The sequence below is a fragment of the Pipra filicauda genome, unplaced genomic scaffold (genome assembly GCF_003945595.2).
Source record: "Pipra filicauda isolate LSUMZ 115617 unplaced genomic scaffold, ASM394559v2 scaffold95_size2449627_pilon, whole genome shotgun sequence".
Lineage (NCBI taxonomy): Eukaryota > Metazoa > Chordata > Aves > Passeriformes > Pipridae > Pipra > Pipra filicauda.
The window spans coordinates 2096755-2115468 of NW_024105153.1; the positions used below are offsets into that span (position 1 = coordinate 2096755).

The following is an 18714-nucleotide window of genomic DNA, read 5'->3' on the forward strand; positions in this document are numbered from 1 at the left end:
AGAAGGATCCTTGGAAGATCACCAAGATAGTTGAGGGCTGCAGAACACGAGAGATGAGATGAAATGGGCTGAATTTGTGTAACATGAAGAATAAATGGCTAAGCGAGGAGAACTAATTGTGCTCTACAGTAAGCTAACTGGTGTTCATAGAGAAGACAAAGCCAGACTATTTTCAGAGATGCACAGAACACTGACAAGGAAACAGAGCTTGCAGCCAGAGAAATTCCTCATAAATACAGAGAATAATTCTTCATTACAAGGGTGGTCAAGCACTGAAACAGCTTGTCCACAGTGGTTGTGGAAGGCTCCTCAGGGAGGTGGTCACAGAACCAGCATGCCAGAGTTCAAGAAGCATTTGGACAACACACTCAGGTGCATGATGTGATTCTTGGGGCTGTTCTGTGCAGGGCCAGGAGCTGGACATGATGATTATTGTAGGTCCCTTCCAACTCAGGAAATTCTATGATTCACCCTTGGTAAACCTCAAAAGAACCTGGCCTAATTTTGAAGTTAACCTCCTTTGCAAAAGATATCAGACCAGATGACCTTCAGAGGTCCTTTCCAACCTAAATTATCAACTTAACTTTTAAATTATTTTACAATTTCATTCTTGAGCCAGAGTGATTTTTATGGCTTTTGACAGGACCCTTCCTATTTTTCAACATTGTAAAAAACCAGTATGGACAATAGGACTGCAACCTGTATTAATCCATAATTCACATCATCAGCATTTAGTATCATCTATAACCCTGAGTATAACTCAATGAAGAGTATGACTTCCTTAGTCTTTCTCTGTGTTCAACAGATTTTCAGTCCCTCTGCATTAACTTTCTATTTTGGGCTTTAGCTAACTATGTCGTCTGTATCATCACCACTTAATTCCAGAGTGAAGTCTCCTGTCAAGCAGGTATGTTCTATGATGGAATGTCTATAAATGTACAACTTCAGATTTTGCTGTGCAATAGTAAACTGTTTGAGTAGGTCCCACTAAGCAAATGATTCTGATGACTCTGTAAGAGTCAGTGTTTCTTCCCTCTGTAAGTTAGCAAAAGTAACTACTTGATAGTACCAATCATAAAGAAACTTTACATGGAGCATGGATTGCTACCCCGTTCACTTCAAAAGCTTGGAAAGGCTTTAAAATCAATTTAATGTTTTACTGATACAGGGTTTGGGGTGGGGAAGTTGTCATTTAAGAAAAAGACTACATCAAAGCATAACTGCATTATACATACTGGATATTTACACCAAAGGAACTTCATTCTAAACCAAATTACATTGTAATATCTTTTTTATAATAGTGTTTTAACAATTAAACCACCTCAGCATTAATTCAAATAATATTCTTTCACATTTGCTGATACACTCTGTTGTCCCTCCATTATTTTTCTTCGGGATTGACGTGAAGCTATATATTATTTAGGTCATTCTGCTTGACCTTTATTTAAATAAGAAGTCTCCAAGGTCTTCTGGAATTTCCATTTTAGTTTGAGTTACTGTGAGGGACATCTCAGAAAAGAAATATCTTCAGCCAATTCTTCTAGAACTCCTGGATGCAGATTACAAAGACCTGCTTATAGCCTTTGCTAAGAAATATTTATTATGGATTCTTTAGTATCTTCCTTGTAATTTCCAGGTTTCAAATAATTGATCACCTATGTAACGTTGTAATGTAATCTCACTTTTACTTAAAAATAAAAAAAAATTTACTGTAATCTTCTGCCTTTTCTCTTTCACTATGATTCCATGTTATCATTACCACCTACATCACTGTTAGAATTACTTTTCTATTTTTAACAATCTCACTTTTGTTATTGTTTGCTTTACCAGTCAAGGTCTTCTCTCAGGAACATTTTGTTTATTTTAATCAGCCTTCTACATTTTTCACGCCCAACTCAATGTCATTTCTCCTCTACCATTCTTACACTTACACTTCACAGAAAAGGAGGGATGGGTCCTGAATTGCTTCTTTAATGCAGCAATGAAAGCAAGACTGGGTCTAACAGAATTTGACATTTATGGACAACCTTTCTAACTGTTAACAGTGATTTTTAATGTAATTTATTTGGGGAAATCTATCATATACCTATGCTTCTCAGCCATTCCCCCCCCCCCAATTTTTCTACTTTTTGTACTGTGGACATGCATATAAACGAGACTTCTCAGTGACAAGCAAATTTCTGTCCATATCAAATCTGAAGTTACTACTAAAAAGTTATCAAAACTTTCAAAGTAAATGAGCTAACTACAAACCGTGACTCATTCGGCCCATGTTACTGGCATGCAGCATTTTTCTCTGCCATATCAATGCAGAAGTTTAGTTTTCTCTATTACCATTACATTCCCCCTCCTCAATATCAACCACTTACTAGTGTGGTTACTACAACTCTTTCCTAGTGTATTTACTCAACTGGCCTTAATTCATGCCATTTCAGAATGGCTCCAATACTTTTAGTCCCAACCACTGCATTTTAAGCTCTAATAATCTACCAGCCTACTTTGCTCTTCTGCCTTTTTATTCTCTTTTATTAATCTCATTTTCCTTCAACCAGAACAGGCTGTCTACTTCCAGTTCCACATCCCTTTCTTGAGCTGCTGTCTGCCTTCAAGTGGCCATGTTTTGTTGGCCTGTTCATGCATCTCAAATTATTTCCTTTCTCTAGTTCAGACACCTTCCTTATCCAGTAATTTTCTTTTACCGTTTCCCCTTTCCAGAATGCCACCCTGTACCTACCTTGACTTGTAAAACCGAAACAACGCAAATACATTTGTGCAGAACCAGCACATCTGCGCCATGCAGCCATTTCATGCACTACATGCATAACCACAGTAGAGCATATTATGTAATTAGCAATACAGTAATTTTGTTAAAATTTGCTGCTGTAAGGGGGTAGAACAGATAAATATCTTAATCTATTTCCCTATTTACAAAAACAATTTTTTAAAATGTACATATATGCACTTGAGAATGTATATTTATTCTAAAAGATACATGGACAACAGTTCAGCATCCAATACTTTCAACAGCATTGTAATCTCAAAAAGAAGAGAATTAAAACCACAACCAAGATAATGAAAATTCTTCATAACACCATGAAGCCAAAAAAACCACAGCTGGTGGGTTCGACTTTAATTCTGCACCCTTTTCAGGGCTAAGCTCTCAGTATTGCTAAGCCTCCATGTGCATCAACTGGTGTCACTACAGAGACAGAAATAACACAGTAGCAAAACGGTAGAGGTTTGAACCAAACAAAAGGAGTAATATTATTAACAGAAACTACGTACTCAAATTTCTAATATTTTTTAACGTATTTAGTTTTACTAAAGTAAACATTTTGCAGTAAGTTCTCGTTAACATTCCGCTAACAAAGGCAACCCAAAAATAATTAGTCAGAACAAATGTCTTCTGAGCTTCCCAGAAAATGCCATGTATATTTAAATTTAATTCTTGGCATTGTGCCAAAGTGGGGGGTGGGCACCTAAGTGGAAAAATAATTTCAAAGGCCTCTAAACCATTAATGCAGAAAATGAGTTGCTTCTCTTACCTGGCAAGAAGATGGCACGTGCAAAATGAGCTTCCTCCTCTGAGTAAGCCACTGACATGCAGCTCATTTGCATAAAGTATTATCTACAAGTAGATTCCCAGGTCGGCCATCTTGATCTAAGATCTTGTTTTGTTTACATAGCAGCATGAGTACTGTTTTTTAGCCAGCTTGAGCTACAGCTAGTATACCTGTCGGCTTGTAGCCTACATCTGCTTGTTAAAGCCTGCTGGAATTCCTACTTCTCCACACAAGTAGCTGAATGTGTCAGGAGTGCCCCTGCAGCTCACTGAGCATGCCACAGCCTCCAAGGATACTACTGCAACTGCAAGTGCCTCCAGTGTTCTCTTTGTACTGCCTTCTGTGCTGCCAACTATTAGCGCTGCAGCAACTATGTGCAGTGAAGTACCTCCTCCCACATACCACACGGTAGTACCAACAAACATCGATTTATTACAGCCCAGCGCAAGACACCACACTGAAAAAAGAACGCTGAAATTTCCTCAGTATTTTCACTTACTAGCAATCTAATTACACCTAGGTTCCTTTGTACATATTTTCACATTCATCAGTGCTGCTCTTTCGGTCCGGAAACCACAGTGCTCCTGCAATCCGTGTGGAGGAGAAGTCCATGACACATGTTAGCTGCTGCCGGCATGGATCCAGACTGCAGTTACAGCTAGCTGGCGCCAGTAAAATTTACATAAAGGGGCCTCATTTTAAGACTATACTGCAGCCCGATACTGCTTAGCAAAGCCTTCTCCTCCCCCTTCGCCCCCTCCCCACCCCCATGAGACTACTATGGGTTCTAGAATATATCCTCTAGTTATTTGCTTAATTATAATCCAGATCTGTGTCAAAAGTCAAGTGCTCGTCTTATTGTTCATATAAATGAAAACTGACAACAGCCTCTGCAAAAGAAATTCCACCTTGAAGCCTGTTCCTAGTAGGATACTACACACTGTTCACAGTGGTTCTATAGTAATTGAAATAACACCGGAAAAATAGGTATGCATAATGCCTGGAACCAGCTCTCCTTAGCCTAGTACTTCCAGTATTTCACGGACTACCACCAACAAATAAATATCAGTTCCAAGTTAAAAAGATCCATTTTTAGCCTCATGCTAAAAATGGTAACATGTCTGGTCATTTCATTTGTTGTTTCCACTATACATTTAATTTTTCATCATTAGGCAGATGAAGGATAAAAAAAAATATCCAGAGCTTTATCTTTTCAAGTACCTCTAAGGTACAGTAACAGGTAGAGGCAGAAACTTAGATTTCAGCCTCAATCTGACTTCAAATAGTTAATTTCTTAATTCTTACCTTTAGTCAAAGTCCAATTACAGTAATAAATTAATTATATTTTACAAAGGCTTATTCTGAAAGTCATTGTACTGTTTTTAGGGGGAAAAAAAGAAGCCAGGCTTTAAGTGTACATATGTAAAGGATGAATCATTCGCCAATACCTTTTTGTCCTCATGTACTGCCTTATAAGAACTCTTAGAGCACAAAACAACTCAATGCAAATAAACGTACTATTTATTATATTAGCTGTAAACAGGAATTTGTGAAACCCTAAATAAAATCAAGTTTGGCTAGCTACACATATAGCAATGTGCAGCTGTAGCTGCAGCCTAGCACCATTTAGTGGAACTAAGTGATGGAGACAGCGATGCTAGTCAATTTGAGCAGGGCAAAGGCAGAGCACCTCAGGACCAGAAGAGCCTGCTTTAAACCCCGGGCTTCTTCTACTTCCTGTCATTGTTCCTCTGTAGAATGCCAACAGTGTCAATGCTATATATAGTTGAATTATATATCCCATTTTCTGCTGCGAGCATAATTTGCTGTAAGGCTGGTTCTAGATTATTAGAGCATAATACAATTTGCTTATCTGCAATGTAAAAAAGATACTAATTTTGTATCTGAAAGTATTTGGTAACGCGAATTACTCTTCACTGGTCGTTACAATTCATCCTCGCCTTTGTATCCAAAAACCTAAATTGACGTGTAAGGGAGAAATAATTATTTTTCCAAAATGACTGTCACATTAAAATGACAGTCACTAACATCTTCTATGTCACATGTATCTTTTGACTTGCTTTACTTTCAAACTGATTTGTGTATGTTAGCACATTTAAATGCTGTGCAGAATGTCTTTCAGTGATGCTGTTGTCATTTGCAGAATGAATCATCAGATTAACAGCCTCTGAGCTTAAAAATATAGGACACCAATGCTGCTTTATAAAAAGAAAATGAAAAAAACTCCTTAGATTTCCCAAATACAGCCGTGTACCCACCCTCCCCCTCCCGCCCTCCCCAGCTCTACAGCCTTGTGCACAAATACCAGAATAATAGTATGATTCTCAACACAGTAAAACAGACACTGCAAAATAAGAGCCTTGAAGCATTTTCCGTTCTGGGCTCCAGTCTGCTATGGGAAATCCACGCCAGAGCTTGCCGGCAGCCCCGCGGGCGAGCTCTTCATCCGCAGTTTGTGGGAAGCACCACCCCGCTTCCAGAACGTTCCTGCAGAGTCGCTCCCTCCCCCCTCCCTGCGCCTTCCTCCCTCTCGCACTACTGGCTATGACAAAGCTCGCTTTCAAACGCAAAACGTTTTCACAAAGAGGAGGAGCAATGGGTTTAGGAGTTAGAAACGCACCGACTCGGTTCCACAAGCAGGGCGTGCTGAGCCCCAGCGCAGCGGCAGCCTCTGCCTGCCATGCACAGCGCCGGCAGCCAACCCCGAGTACAAAAAAGATAGGGACCCTCCAGCAGCCTCCAAAAGCAGGAAATTTGGGGGGAGGAGGGGAGGGGGGGGGTGCTGGTGTTTTATTTTTGTTTGTTGGTTCGTTTGATTTTTTTCCGTTTGTTTGGTTGGGGGTTTTTTGTTTTGGTTTTGTTCGTTTTTTGGGGGGGAGGAGAGGGATGTGGTTTGGTTGGTCGATTGGTTTTTATAATTTAAGAGATTAAACTACAGCGTACTCAATCATATTCTCCAGTGACTGTCACTACAGAAAAAGCCAAAATGTCTGTCTGCCTTTCCCATGTTTCTCATACAGTCACTGGAAACATCTAAGTACTTTTATGATTTTGCCTTCTCAAAGCCAGTTAACAGGGCTCTTCCTCCAATATGCACACAATTTTCTACACTCGAATCAAAATGACCTTAAAAAGCACATGTATCAGTCAAAAGTAATAAAGCCGGTTGTCTTCAAAATAACTGCTATTAACTCTATGGGTTCAATAGGTACTTATCAAAAATAACATCCTCAAATTTTAAATATCAGCTGATTCATTTCAAAATAGGGAAGTAGAGGAAAAAAGTGATATAAAGTGATTTCCCTAATTCAGACAATTTTAGCTATTAAAGCATTCAATTGACAAAGTTTGTCTAAAATAAAAAGGAAAAACATCCCCCACAAACCCAAGCATGATTTAGTCTGTCACTAATATCTTGACCTAAAAAAAGTCAAAACAACAAAAAAACTCAGAAAAACAACAAAAAACACCCACCACAAAACAAGTGAAAGGCACAAAACAGAATGAATTATTAAATTATTCATATAACAGTCAGCTAAAACTTTAGTAACTCCCAGAGTCTTCTCCCATTGGTGTTTGAAAGGCACAGAAAATTATATACATTTCTAAAGTAGAGAACTGTTGATCAACATATTATCTTAGCCAATGTGGTTTATTTCAACATATTTTACAGCAGAAGCCCTGTATCAGCACAATAAACAGGGAAGGCGGGAAAGGGGGGAGGGAGGGCCAACAATAGTTGTATCCGATTTTCTACTTCAGAAAAGGGGTGAGAAAAAGTGTCTAAACTGGGTAACTTCCAAGCGGTAGCAGAGTCTAATGTTGTACTCCCTTTCTTCTAGAAAGGGCAAATAGTCAGTTTGACTCCTTATCAATATTTTGCTCACTTAAATTTACATTAAGTATTTTGTTATTTACTAAACAAAGACTGAAAAGCTGACAGATCTCAACCTGAAAACCAAGATAATGGAGGAAAGAAAAAAAATTATCCTTACTATTCCTTCAAAGACAGTACACACTTGAAAAAACTTACTAAAGTTTACAGTTAAAAATAAAGGTCCAATTCAATTGTATAATAATAGTCATAACATGATTAAGGTTCCAAACAGTTCTTAAACCATTTATTTCTAATACCTAAAGAACCAACCGAGTCAGCTATTTCAAAGTGATTTACATACATTAAACAGTATTGCATTCATTCAGCAGTCCATTCCAGTTTGTTTAGAATCCTGCCTGAAATTGTTTGCTCCCAAAATTTCTACCAAAACAGAAGATGCAGCTGTGCAAATTGAGACAATTCTGAGTTTTAAGAGGAACGTAAAAAATAAGCTGTATTAGAATGGTTCCAAGCAAGTATGATTTAGCAATGAAAAACTATCCAAATAGTTGGCGCACAATGAATTTTCTTATAAGCAAGTGCAGCATGTGCAAAAAAGAAAAAAACTAAAAAATTCTGTACACTCCGGAATAAACTATTGTTTTTCTCTTGGAAAGTGACATGTATTTGAGACTGCTGTCCTATTAGGAACTGGTTTACTCCTGAAAGCCTGTCATTCAAGTTTACCTATGAGCAGTACAAAGCTAAGTGTTCTAGAACATGTAGACATAAGAACACTGAATACAGTCTGACAATGCCTCTCTCATTAAAAATGTATAGAGATCAATTCAATTGAAATCATTAATTCATTATACATAACTATATCTAATTCAAATTGTGACTATCTAATCTATGTATTTAATAAAAGCTTTTTTTTAGCATCCACTGAAGTGGCCTGTTCCCATGAACGTAAACTGTGGTTTTTGTTTTCTTTTTGACTACTAAAACCCAAACTATTAACATTGTGGAAGGGAACAGACAAGATATTATGCTTTCAGCTACTAGTACTACCATAAAGCAAGCATTACAGGGTATTTAGAGTTCTGGAAGAGAGAATGTGTTTCATATGCAGAACAGTTTTAAAAACCTACCATACTTTATGCATTCCGACACCTACTTTAGGAAAGAAAAAAGAAAATCAACCAAAAAAACTCAAAACCCAATCCACACCACCTACCCAGCTCACACAACAAAAAGCTACAGCTTCCTGCTAAGCCAGTCATTTTGTACAGCACTCCCAAAAATGGAACTGTTTTCAAAATGGCCTTTTAAAAAGCAAAGGAAACCAAAACCAAAGGGAAGGGAAAATACTGAGAACGAGAGCTTTCCTCTGAACTCTGGCAATCTCTCCATGCCTTTTCTGTAAAGTGGGACTAAGCTTATTCATCTCACAGAAGAAAAACATGGGCAACAAAAAGGGCACTAAAACAATTGTAAGAAGGACATGGTCTGAACGTGTAGCATTTTACTTAAATACAATACACATGAAGAACCACTCTTTACAGTGAATGTCAAAAATATGATATTTTTCATGTTTCCATTAAAGAGAGGAAAAACCCCTAAATCAACAGAGCAAGCAGCACTTGACAATTTTTATATGGTTGTTTTCTTTAAAAAAATGCAAAGAACCAACCAAAAAGCTCAACCTCCAAAAAACCAACAAACCGCCACAAGATGTGTATGGTAAAGTATGTTTTAAACATAAAACTTCATCCCCCTTAGTGATTGCAAAGTAGGAGTTCAGTGATCTCATAAAGATGAATTGTTTCTGTTTGCTTCAAACAATATGATGTATTAACATCTGGAATTAGTCAACAACAATAACTGACTAAAAACCACACGAACACAAACTTCAGTAACCATTTATAAGGCTGGGGTCAGGATGACTTGAATCAGAATATCTTGCAAAAAACCAGAAAGATTATTGTTTGAGGCATGGGAAGAAGGAGATTTCACTATATTACTAATCTGCATTTAGTAGATGAGGTGAATGCATGGCAAAACTTCACATTTCATCAAGATAAATGTATTCAATCACAATTTGTGGTCTGAATTTTCAGACGTTTTAAAGTACCCAAATGTTCCCAGGATCTAAACTATCTTACCCAATCAAGAAAAGCCACTACAAACTAAAATCTGCCTTAAATCCACTAAGCAAAGTTCCACTAGCAATAAAAGTAGTAAAACTATCTATCTGCTTACCCATTTCATCATCACCTGCGACCACACATTCACATACTTGTTACTTATCTCTTAAAGAAAGAAAATCTGATGGTCAATTACTTAAAAATTTACTGTTAGCTGAAGTCAGCAATCAACCTGAGCTTAAAAATTCTGTATTTTATTGACTTTTTAAATTTCTTTTTATCAAATGCATGTGGTAAACATGGAACAAACATGTCTCCAGAGAATTTGATGTGCACTGTCTGCCTAGAATACTTGATTTCTTCATAAACAGTGTGTTGCTTTTATTTGTAGAAGATCATTTATGGACATAGATATTTCAAAACTAATTTAACTACTTAGTACTTTGTTGTAGATGATACTAAAAGCACCAAATTAATGTGCGAAAATTCTGATGAAGGACTAAACTTTTAGGTAGACTGACTTTCACATCCTTGGCACAAAGTTCAACTTCAGCCAGGAAAATAACATAAGCTACACTCAGATGAGTTATCCAGCTCTTCTGCTGCTCCTGACATGGTTCTGGAGAACTTTAAATAACTCCCTATTTAATTGCTCTCAGTTTATGCAGCTCAAGAACCTATAAAGACCTTAACTAGGTTTAAGACAGAACAAGAAAACAAGAGAGTTGTAAGGAAAATGTCTTACTTCTGCTTCTCTTTTGTTGTCCCCCTCCCCAATGGAAAAAAGCCCTGGGCATTGCTTTTCTCCTGCCTTCATCTCCCTGGATGCTGACGCTGCCTTTTAATGAGTGTCCAGGATGACAGATAGGTAGGCCACCAAGCAGTACCACACAGAGAAATACACTAACTAGGCCACGTGAAACCACTAGCATTTTGAAACTCAGATTTCAATGGAATTAAACAAAAGAAAGTAAACAATGATTTACCTCAAAATTTCAATTTTATAATTTGTAGCAATTCTGAAAAATTTCTACTTGTTCTTGAGTAGTTCATAATTGCTACCTGCATAACAGTTAGCATGTACATAATCATTGCTATTTCAGTGTATTTACACAGGCTTTGTAGTTATTTATCACTGGAAAAGTTACATGTTGAGAATATGATAATCAAATGAAAATCTAACCACTTGGTTACAAAAATTGAATGAAATTTGTAAAGAGTTTTACGTTTTAGTTAAAAGTTTGAGGCAAGCTTTTGAAAAACGCACAGAATAAAATAAAAGCTATTCTGACCTGGTAAGAAAGTAAGCCAAAAAGAAATAATTTGATTAGCAAGACATACAGATATGACCTTAGATCTGTCCTGTCCCACGTGATCTGTCCTTTAACTGAGACAAGAGATCTGTGAATTAATTCAGTGAGAGAGGGGAGGGAAGGGTATATTATACAGCTTAGAATGAGATAATTTTGCCTGACCAAAATTTGAAATTGTTTCTTAGCAAAGCAGAGCTGGTGCTCACCTCTAAGGTTTGGAGCGCGTGATGCCACCAGCTCTGCTCATTTGCATACAGTCAAGTTAAACTGCTGCAGTGAAGGCACTCTGTCAGCCATTCTGAAACTGCACTGTCTCAGCTGCACTGAAAATGAGAACTAAGATGGCTGCAATGTACACTCAAGACCTGCCACTCAGTGACGACTCAGCAGTGAATAAAACATTTATAAAGCAAAGCACCTCCCTCTTTACCACACTGCAACAAACTGCACAGGCGGGGTGTGTGTGTTTGCGCAGGCAGAGGAATGGTTTCTTTGACAGGCAGGAAGTGATTAATGCACAGCTGCAACGCTGCAGCTACTCAGCACAACTGGTAAAGAGAAAACTAAACCAAAAACCATCGAGAGGCAGCCCTCCTGGGTCTGTGATCCTGGATTTGCAACATGTACTTCAAATCCCTCCCAACTCCAAGGCAGTTCAGGATCCATGTCACATATTAACAGTCAAAGTTACAGAGCCAGATCATGCATAGAACAGACAAACATTAGGGAATACTTTCCAAGAGCAGGCTCATTTCAGAGTTAAAAGAAGAAAAAAAGTGCTTAAGAAACTGATCTGTACCTTCTTACAGCCCGACCTACTTCAAAATATTCTGTAATATTAGTTGCCCAATAAAACAGTTTTACTTGGGGAAGAAAAAAGGAAGTTCACTTTATAAGAAAGCTAGCAAAAAACCCCAGGAACATTCCAGAACTTCAGTGCCCACAGAAATCAAGTATTGAATTCTTTATGAATGACTCAGCACGTTGTTGTGTAAGTTTTTCAAAGAACAGTCATATCTAGAATCACTTCAGGAATTTTGCTGGAATCTTGTTGCAAAAGAGTAGTTCCTGAAGAGCAGGTTTGAGAACCTGTGGGGGTGACAAAGGCGTTGTCAAAACAAACACAATTTTAACGCAAAGAGAATTAAACACAATTTCTGCTCTAAATCTGTTCATTAAGAATTAAACACAAAACAGGTTCTGCTCTAAATCTGTTTATTGACACCAATCATGTGCTCTTGTCCAGAAACAGTGGATCAGTTCTGGAGGGAGCTCCTCTATATTTGCTTCACTTCTCTACTAAATCCAAATATGTCTACTTTAGTAAACAAAATAACTGCAAGAGCACATGGGGCGATTCTGAAGGAAATTAATGCTGAATTATACCTAACCTTCTACCAAAAAATTGTCTTTGTGATCCAAAATTAGCCCAACTCCGCTCCCTCCCAAAAAAGTAGAACATGCCCTCCAACCACTTTGTTTTATGAAAATGTTTAAACTTACGTAACTGTGCATGTCTGTTGCCAGCTGTAGCTGGTTATTTCAGGACTGATTAATCATGCCAGCAGTAGTTGTCTGATGTACTCATCAACACCACAGTTACTATTTCAAACTTAAAAATGGTAAAATACACCATCTGGCTTTTCTTTTTGGCCTTGTATTAACATGATTTGCAATACAAGAGCACGTGCCACATACGAGACAGCTACATTGATAATTTTTGTGTCTGATAGTACTGTTCGGATTTAGAAAACTAAATTAAAATACAGGGATATTCAAATGCCCAAAAGAGAGATCTCTCAAAAAACAAGTTTGTGTGCACTGGAGAACAAACTCATTTCAATTAATTTAAAATTACTCATTACACTGAAGCTTTTCTTCACTAAGACCTATTACTAAATCAGAAATCAAGTTTACAACAAATTCAAAAGAAACATTTTCTATTAGCCAGTTAAAACCCCATGTTGCTTATTCTGAACCTCATACATACCATAGCTTAAGCTTATAGGAATTTACAATAATTTATAACTTTTCAAAATTCAATATTATTAATAATATTCCATGTGTAGGACAAATATATAATTTGATTTCCACACTAGCGATGTTTTAAATAGAGAAAATCCTATGTTTAGTACCCCTACAAAATTCCTAGATCAAAAGGTGAATTCTGACCTCCAGTCCTAGAATTTCAGGAATATCACCAAAAACCTAGGGAGGCTGTAATCTGGAACCCAAGAGCTGCACTTGTACAACATTGTGTTCTCTTAACATTGAGGCTTGGAGCTCAATCTGTGGAAACTCAATTACATAAATAGGTTTTGAATGGGCAAAACTATTCGGCAAAATATTTCAGAGAACTCTTTCACTGAGCCAGAGAAAAACAAAAAGCCATGTCACAGTCTACTTGCTATAAACATCCTGCCTTGTCAGAAAGCTTCATGAACATGCAGTTAACATTAAGCGGACAAATCACTTCTTAGACTGATGAAGTTTGGTGAGGAGTCTGCACAACATTTGAGGACTTTTCATAATTCCAAGCCCCTTGACAGTAGGACCAATAAAGGCAATTTTCAATGTACTGGCTGAAGTCAGCAATTAGATATATTTATGTGCCTAAACACATTTTTGAAAGAAGTAATGAATTAGAATGCAACATCATTTTATAATTACTTCATGGAAATTGCATTAAGTTGGAGGCAAAGCTAGAAGAAACTTTCTTTCATGCCAGGTTTTGGCCTGTTCGAGGTTTGAGATTTTTTACCGTAACATCTCTTTAAACTACTGTGAAATGAAAGATGATGCTTAGGACAGCACAAAATAACAGAGCAAACACATGACTTATTTTAACCGCTACCTGACATATCCACAGTCATATAATTAATTAAACATGTATTAAGTACATGAATTTATTTAAGAGCATTTTCAGAAATTGGATCTAGAAGAGAAAAATATTTTTCCTGTGTTAAAAAAACCCAAGTTACACATATCAAACTAGCTCTATTTGTTTACCTAAATATTTCAGAAAATACAGTATTGAAAAAAATTACTAATACATCAGGTGATTTGATGTTTGTTCATAGAAAAAAATAAGATCTATTAATTCAAAAGTCCAGGTTTTAGTAATTTATAATATGCACAGATCAAAATAAAAAAAAGAGCATTGTTTGCCTTTTATTTTCCCCTTAAGATATTCATAACTCCCAAAGGAACGTAAAGGGCATTTATACTGTACACATACATATACACAGTGTTGTGAATTCTTTCACAGTGATATGATGGAAGTTGACATACAAATGAGGATCAGGAATTTATTTAATACTGTATAGTTACTAGTATGCCTTCAGCTACACCACCAAGGAATCTTTATTTTCAAAAAACAAAAAAACCCAAAAGGAGGGGGAGGAACAGAACAGGGGGCAGACTTGCTGTGAAATATACTGGCAGTTTTAAAAAGTATACATCAGTGGTACTATACAAGATAAGGAGTGAACAATGGAACTAATGAATCCACATTTCCTACAAATTTAAAAATGTCGTCTTGCTACTTTTTATGCAGGTTGTCACTGGTGCCTTACCACACTGGGCAAGTGAGTGCAGGTCCACAGCTAGTCTGAAGCTGCCTGCTGATGTGACAGATTCCATACTGCTTTGACAGACAGTACCTATGTCCTGACTGACAGCAAGTTATCCCCCCAAAACAACACGTAACTGCCAAGTTCCCTTACTGGCGACAATGGTAGCCTCTCCTCACCTCAGCTGTTCTCACAAAATTTGCAGGAATTAATTGATACTACTCCTTATATTTACTGAAAACCAACAAGTCTTTCAAGACTTATCAAGGACAGAACAACTGACAGTGAATGATCACAATACAGGAAAACACCAAATGGAGAGCAAATGGAAAAAAATGCGTTCAGCTTGCAAACTATTAAGTAAGAGGAACGTACTGGTAAAGTATCTTCTGGCCTTCCTATTTACATTTTATGAATAAACTTGAGATTTTCGGCATAAAAATAGTTTCTGACAACTAAGTCCAGCTAAACCTCATAAATGATTATACTATTAAAATCATCCAGATGGGGAGAAAAGTGATTTTTCTTCTTCTATTGAAAAGAAAATATAGTATCTGGTTTAGTCCACTACTTTTCACTGTGGAAATATTTCTGGTTTTTAACAGAAAAAAATGCACAAACACAATGAAAATGATGATTTAGTTACTAAGTAAGAATCAGTTAATAACTGATAACAATAACAGGACTTTCCAATTTGTTTAACATGTAAACTGTTTGCACCAGATACTCTGAAATCAGTATTTAAAATTAAGCTATTTTTACCCATAGGTCATTGAGTCTCTTCACTGGCAAAATCACCTCCCATGCTGGTAGGAAAGCATTTGCCCGTTGTCTTTCATGTCCCAAATGGAAGCATTAGTAAAGGAGCCTTTACAGAAAAACTAACATACTAGACTTAATGTTTATCTTCTAAATATGTGAAATGAGCACACCAATACAAGCCAAAGCAGGAGGTACCAGGAAACATGACAAAGTATGGCATGCATTTGTACCTGTTGGAATCAGCATCTTCTGGAACTTTGTAATGGATAGGAAATAAGAAGAGTTCTCGCAATTAAAGCATCAAAATGACAATTTAAATTAATGCATATAATTACTGTATCCTGCTATGAATCAATTCTGGTACGACTGGTTTCAAACCTACACAAGATCCAAGACAGTCTTGCTAAATTAATTGATACAGAAAAATACAGTACTGTTCCACATTATCACAGGAAACATCAGTTCAGCACTGCTACATTTGGTAGCAAGGTTGCAGCTGATAAAAAGCCTTCTACTTCACGAAATGTATTTTCTGAACTAAGAACATAATAATAATCCGAAATTCTTAGTACAGTTCCTTTCCAGATTATATGTACATAGGAACTTGACTTGGTACTTTTGCAATATACAAAATAATAATTTTTTAAAAATATATTTTAAAAACACTAAAAAAAAAAGTTATCTTAACTGCCATACTTGCGGAATAAATAGTGGGTGTAGTTGCCACGATTTATGAACTGCACAAATCCTCATTCAGTTGTTAGTGAATTGATTTTATGATTGGCCTGACAACAACCGTTAGCCCTGTTTCTTAGATCTGAAACCAAGAAATTACCTACCCAAGACGACGTATCAAATGACACTGGTTTTTGTGTTTGTTTTTTTCCCCCAAGGAACTCTTAATATCTGAAGGAATACTCTCCTTCATACCTTCCTGTAGAACTGCAAAACCCAGTATCCAATAAGAAAAACACACTTACTTCTTACATTGATATTTGAGGTTTGTGTACAGAGTTCATATTTAACTTATTAATTGCATATTTAAGCAGATGTTAAGTATGTCCTTCGTGCTTTCAGTTTTAAAAACCTACATATAAAGTAAATATTTGTAACTGTGATAAGTGCAAGTATATCAAACTAGTGTATCAGTTAACGGCCTAAAATATATTTTAACTTGCAAAAGACAGACAAACAGCATGCTTGTAGAATATCCTGATCTTGTAGATGCAAATTCCAGTACATTTATTAATAATATATTGCATTTACTTGTATAATTTGGGATATTGAAGAAACGTATCTGTTAATATGCTCTCATTAGCACATCAGATACGCTGTCTAGATGTACAGGTCTCATTATCCTATGACTGCATGGAGTCTGCAGTTTTAAGCTCATTGACTGCTCCCTAGAACAGCAGAGCTGTTCACCCCTTCATTTTAGCAAATGCTTTTCCATCAACAATTCCAATTTTTCCAACAAGTCTATATGCGTTAAGGGTCACAGTGACATCACATTACATAAATTTATTTCAAGATTACTGTTAAACAACAAAACATCCTAATGTCGGCACTTCCGACATCTGTCAGATATCAGGAGATCCAGTAAAAGAAGGATTCACCTGCTAAAAGAACAAACCGCTCGAGGACAGAGCTACACCTCTAACAGGCCCTGGAATTAAAAGTGCAAAACTCTAAACCATGAAGAGTTTCAGTATTTTCAATGTTTACATTTTAAAAAGATTAGCGGTTCAAATGTACCTTCTTTACACAAACACGCGTCTCAAACTGGTGTCGCCATGTTGTTTGATGTGGGCGGCCATGACACTTTGATGAGCTGCTTGGGCCTTGTTTAGTGGTGACATCACACGAATGAGGCCCAACTGGGCCTTCTGTTTGTTCCCTCACCGAAATGCTCTGTTTTCCAGTGAATGAGTGCGCCCGTATGCCACAGGAACTGTGCACTGCAGGCCATCATTGTAGGAACACCACCAACGGTTTCCCCTCGTTGCTTCCACAACTCACTTGCTGCGCCATGCCTGTGCGGGCATTCCTTGGTGCCACACGGGACCCCCGAGGCCACGCCACCCCAATTCCAACATGGAGCGAGGAAAGGCTGTCGAGGCGCCGGGCGCACCCCTGTCCCACCCAAACACGCGCCGCCACCTCGCCTCGCCCGGGGCGCGCGAGGCGGATCGCGCCCAGGCGCGCGCCCAGTACCGTCGGTGCCCGGTGCGCGCCCCCGCCGGACCCACCTGTGCTCGCGCCTCCGCCGCCGCCGCGCGCGCGAGAGCAGCGGCAACGCACATGCGCGCCGCCGCCGCTGCACTGGAGCCGGGTCACGTGCTCCCATGCAGGCGCGTGTACAAAGCTGCAACCCCACGGCGCATGCGCGCTGCTGCTGCCGCCGCTGCCGCCGCGCCGCGGGGCAGCGAGTGCTGCAGCTGCCCTGCCCTGCCCAGCCCGGCCCCCGCGCCCTGGGTGCGCCCGCGCGGTACCTGCGCCCTCGCGTCTCGCGGCAGCTCCTGCCCCAGCGCCCAGCGGCCGCCGCCGCCGCTCCCGCCTGCCCGCTGCCGCCGTGGATTCAAACTCGGAACCCGCTCCGGGCGCCAACGCCGCCTCCCGCGTCGCACGCGCCGGGCCGCTATGCAAATGAGCCCCGTGTCCCCTCCCATCTCCCGACTGGCCCCGCCCCCTTCGCGGGCACAGGGGCCGGCAGTGGGGAGCTGCCTCAGAGCCGGCCAATCACAGAGCCGGCCATCTTGGCGACATGCAAATGAGCCGCCGGGATATTTAAATAAGGCGGTGGCCCCGCCCCTTGGCGGACGTCGTGGACTATTAGGCGCAATGAGACGCTGGGGCGCGCTACGGATGCGGCCGCCAGAGGGCGCTGCGGCAGGCCCGGGGGGCGGTGCCGGGAACAGCCGGCCCTCCCTTCCTCCCTTGTGCCCTTCTCGTCCTTCCTGCACTTCTGCAGCTTCCGACCACTGCAGCTGTGCGCCGCGAGGCTCTGCAGCCTCTCTGACACCTTCGAAAGCCTGCCTAAAATCCGCCGGGCTGCATTATCAGTGTCATGAATTGCTTGCTGCTGGTGCCTTTACCACCTTTCTTGTCCCACTTCCACACTATGGCTGTGCCTGGCCAAAGCACAGATGTTTGGGGTTGTTTTATAACCAGCTTTGCGGTTTAGGAGTGGAGGGAAACCACTCAGCCTGTTGGCTGCACTTTAAATGGATCTGAGGCACATGGGGTTATCCTGAGTGAGCTGCAGGTCAACCACAGGTGGCCATTTCCCACCCACCTTCAGGGCCTTAGGGGCGGGGGGTGGGTCGGTGGAAAACCATAGAACTTGCTTTGATGTGAGCCAGAACTTGGTGCCTTTTGTACCATAGCCAAAGGCAGGAATGACCATTGCCAGCAGCTGGTCTGTCTCATGAGGCACGGGTCAGGTCTAGCAGAGAGACCAGATACATGAGAAGGCACAAGAGGATAGAAGGACACATGTAGACTTTCTGCCAGAAATGC

General features: G+C 39.4%; 1 protein-coding gene across 8 annotated transcripts in view; it reads right to left on the bottom strand.

The window, feature by feature from the left end:
- Positions 1-17897, bottom strand: part of LOC113988804 (activating transcription factor 7 interacting protein) — an 86073-nt gene extending 68176 nt beyond the window's left edge. For 3 of the 8 annotated variants that reach the window (XM_027722738.2, XM_039391424.1, XM_027722736.2), the window contains exon 1: positions 17215-17353. In XM_027722738.2, the coding sequence (XP_027578539.2) occupies positions 17215-17291 (77 nt within the window). In that variant the 5' untranslated portion in view covers positions 17292-17353. The other 5 variants (XM_039391426.1, XM_027722739.2, XM_027722740.2 and 2 more) reach the window with 5 other exon arrangements.
- Between the last annotated feature and the right edge of the window lie 817 nt (positions 17898-18714).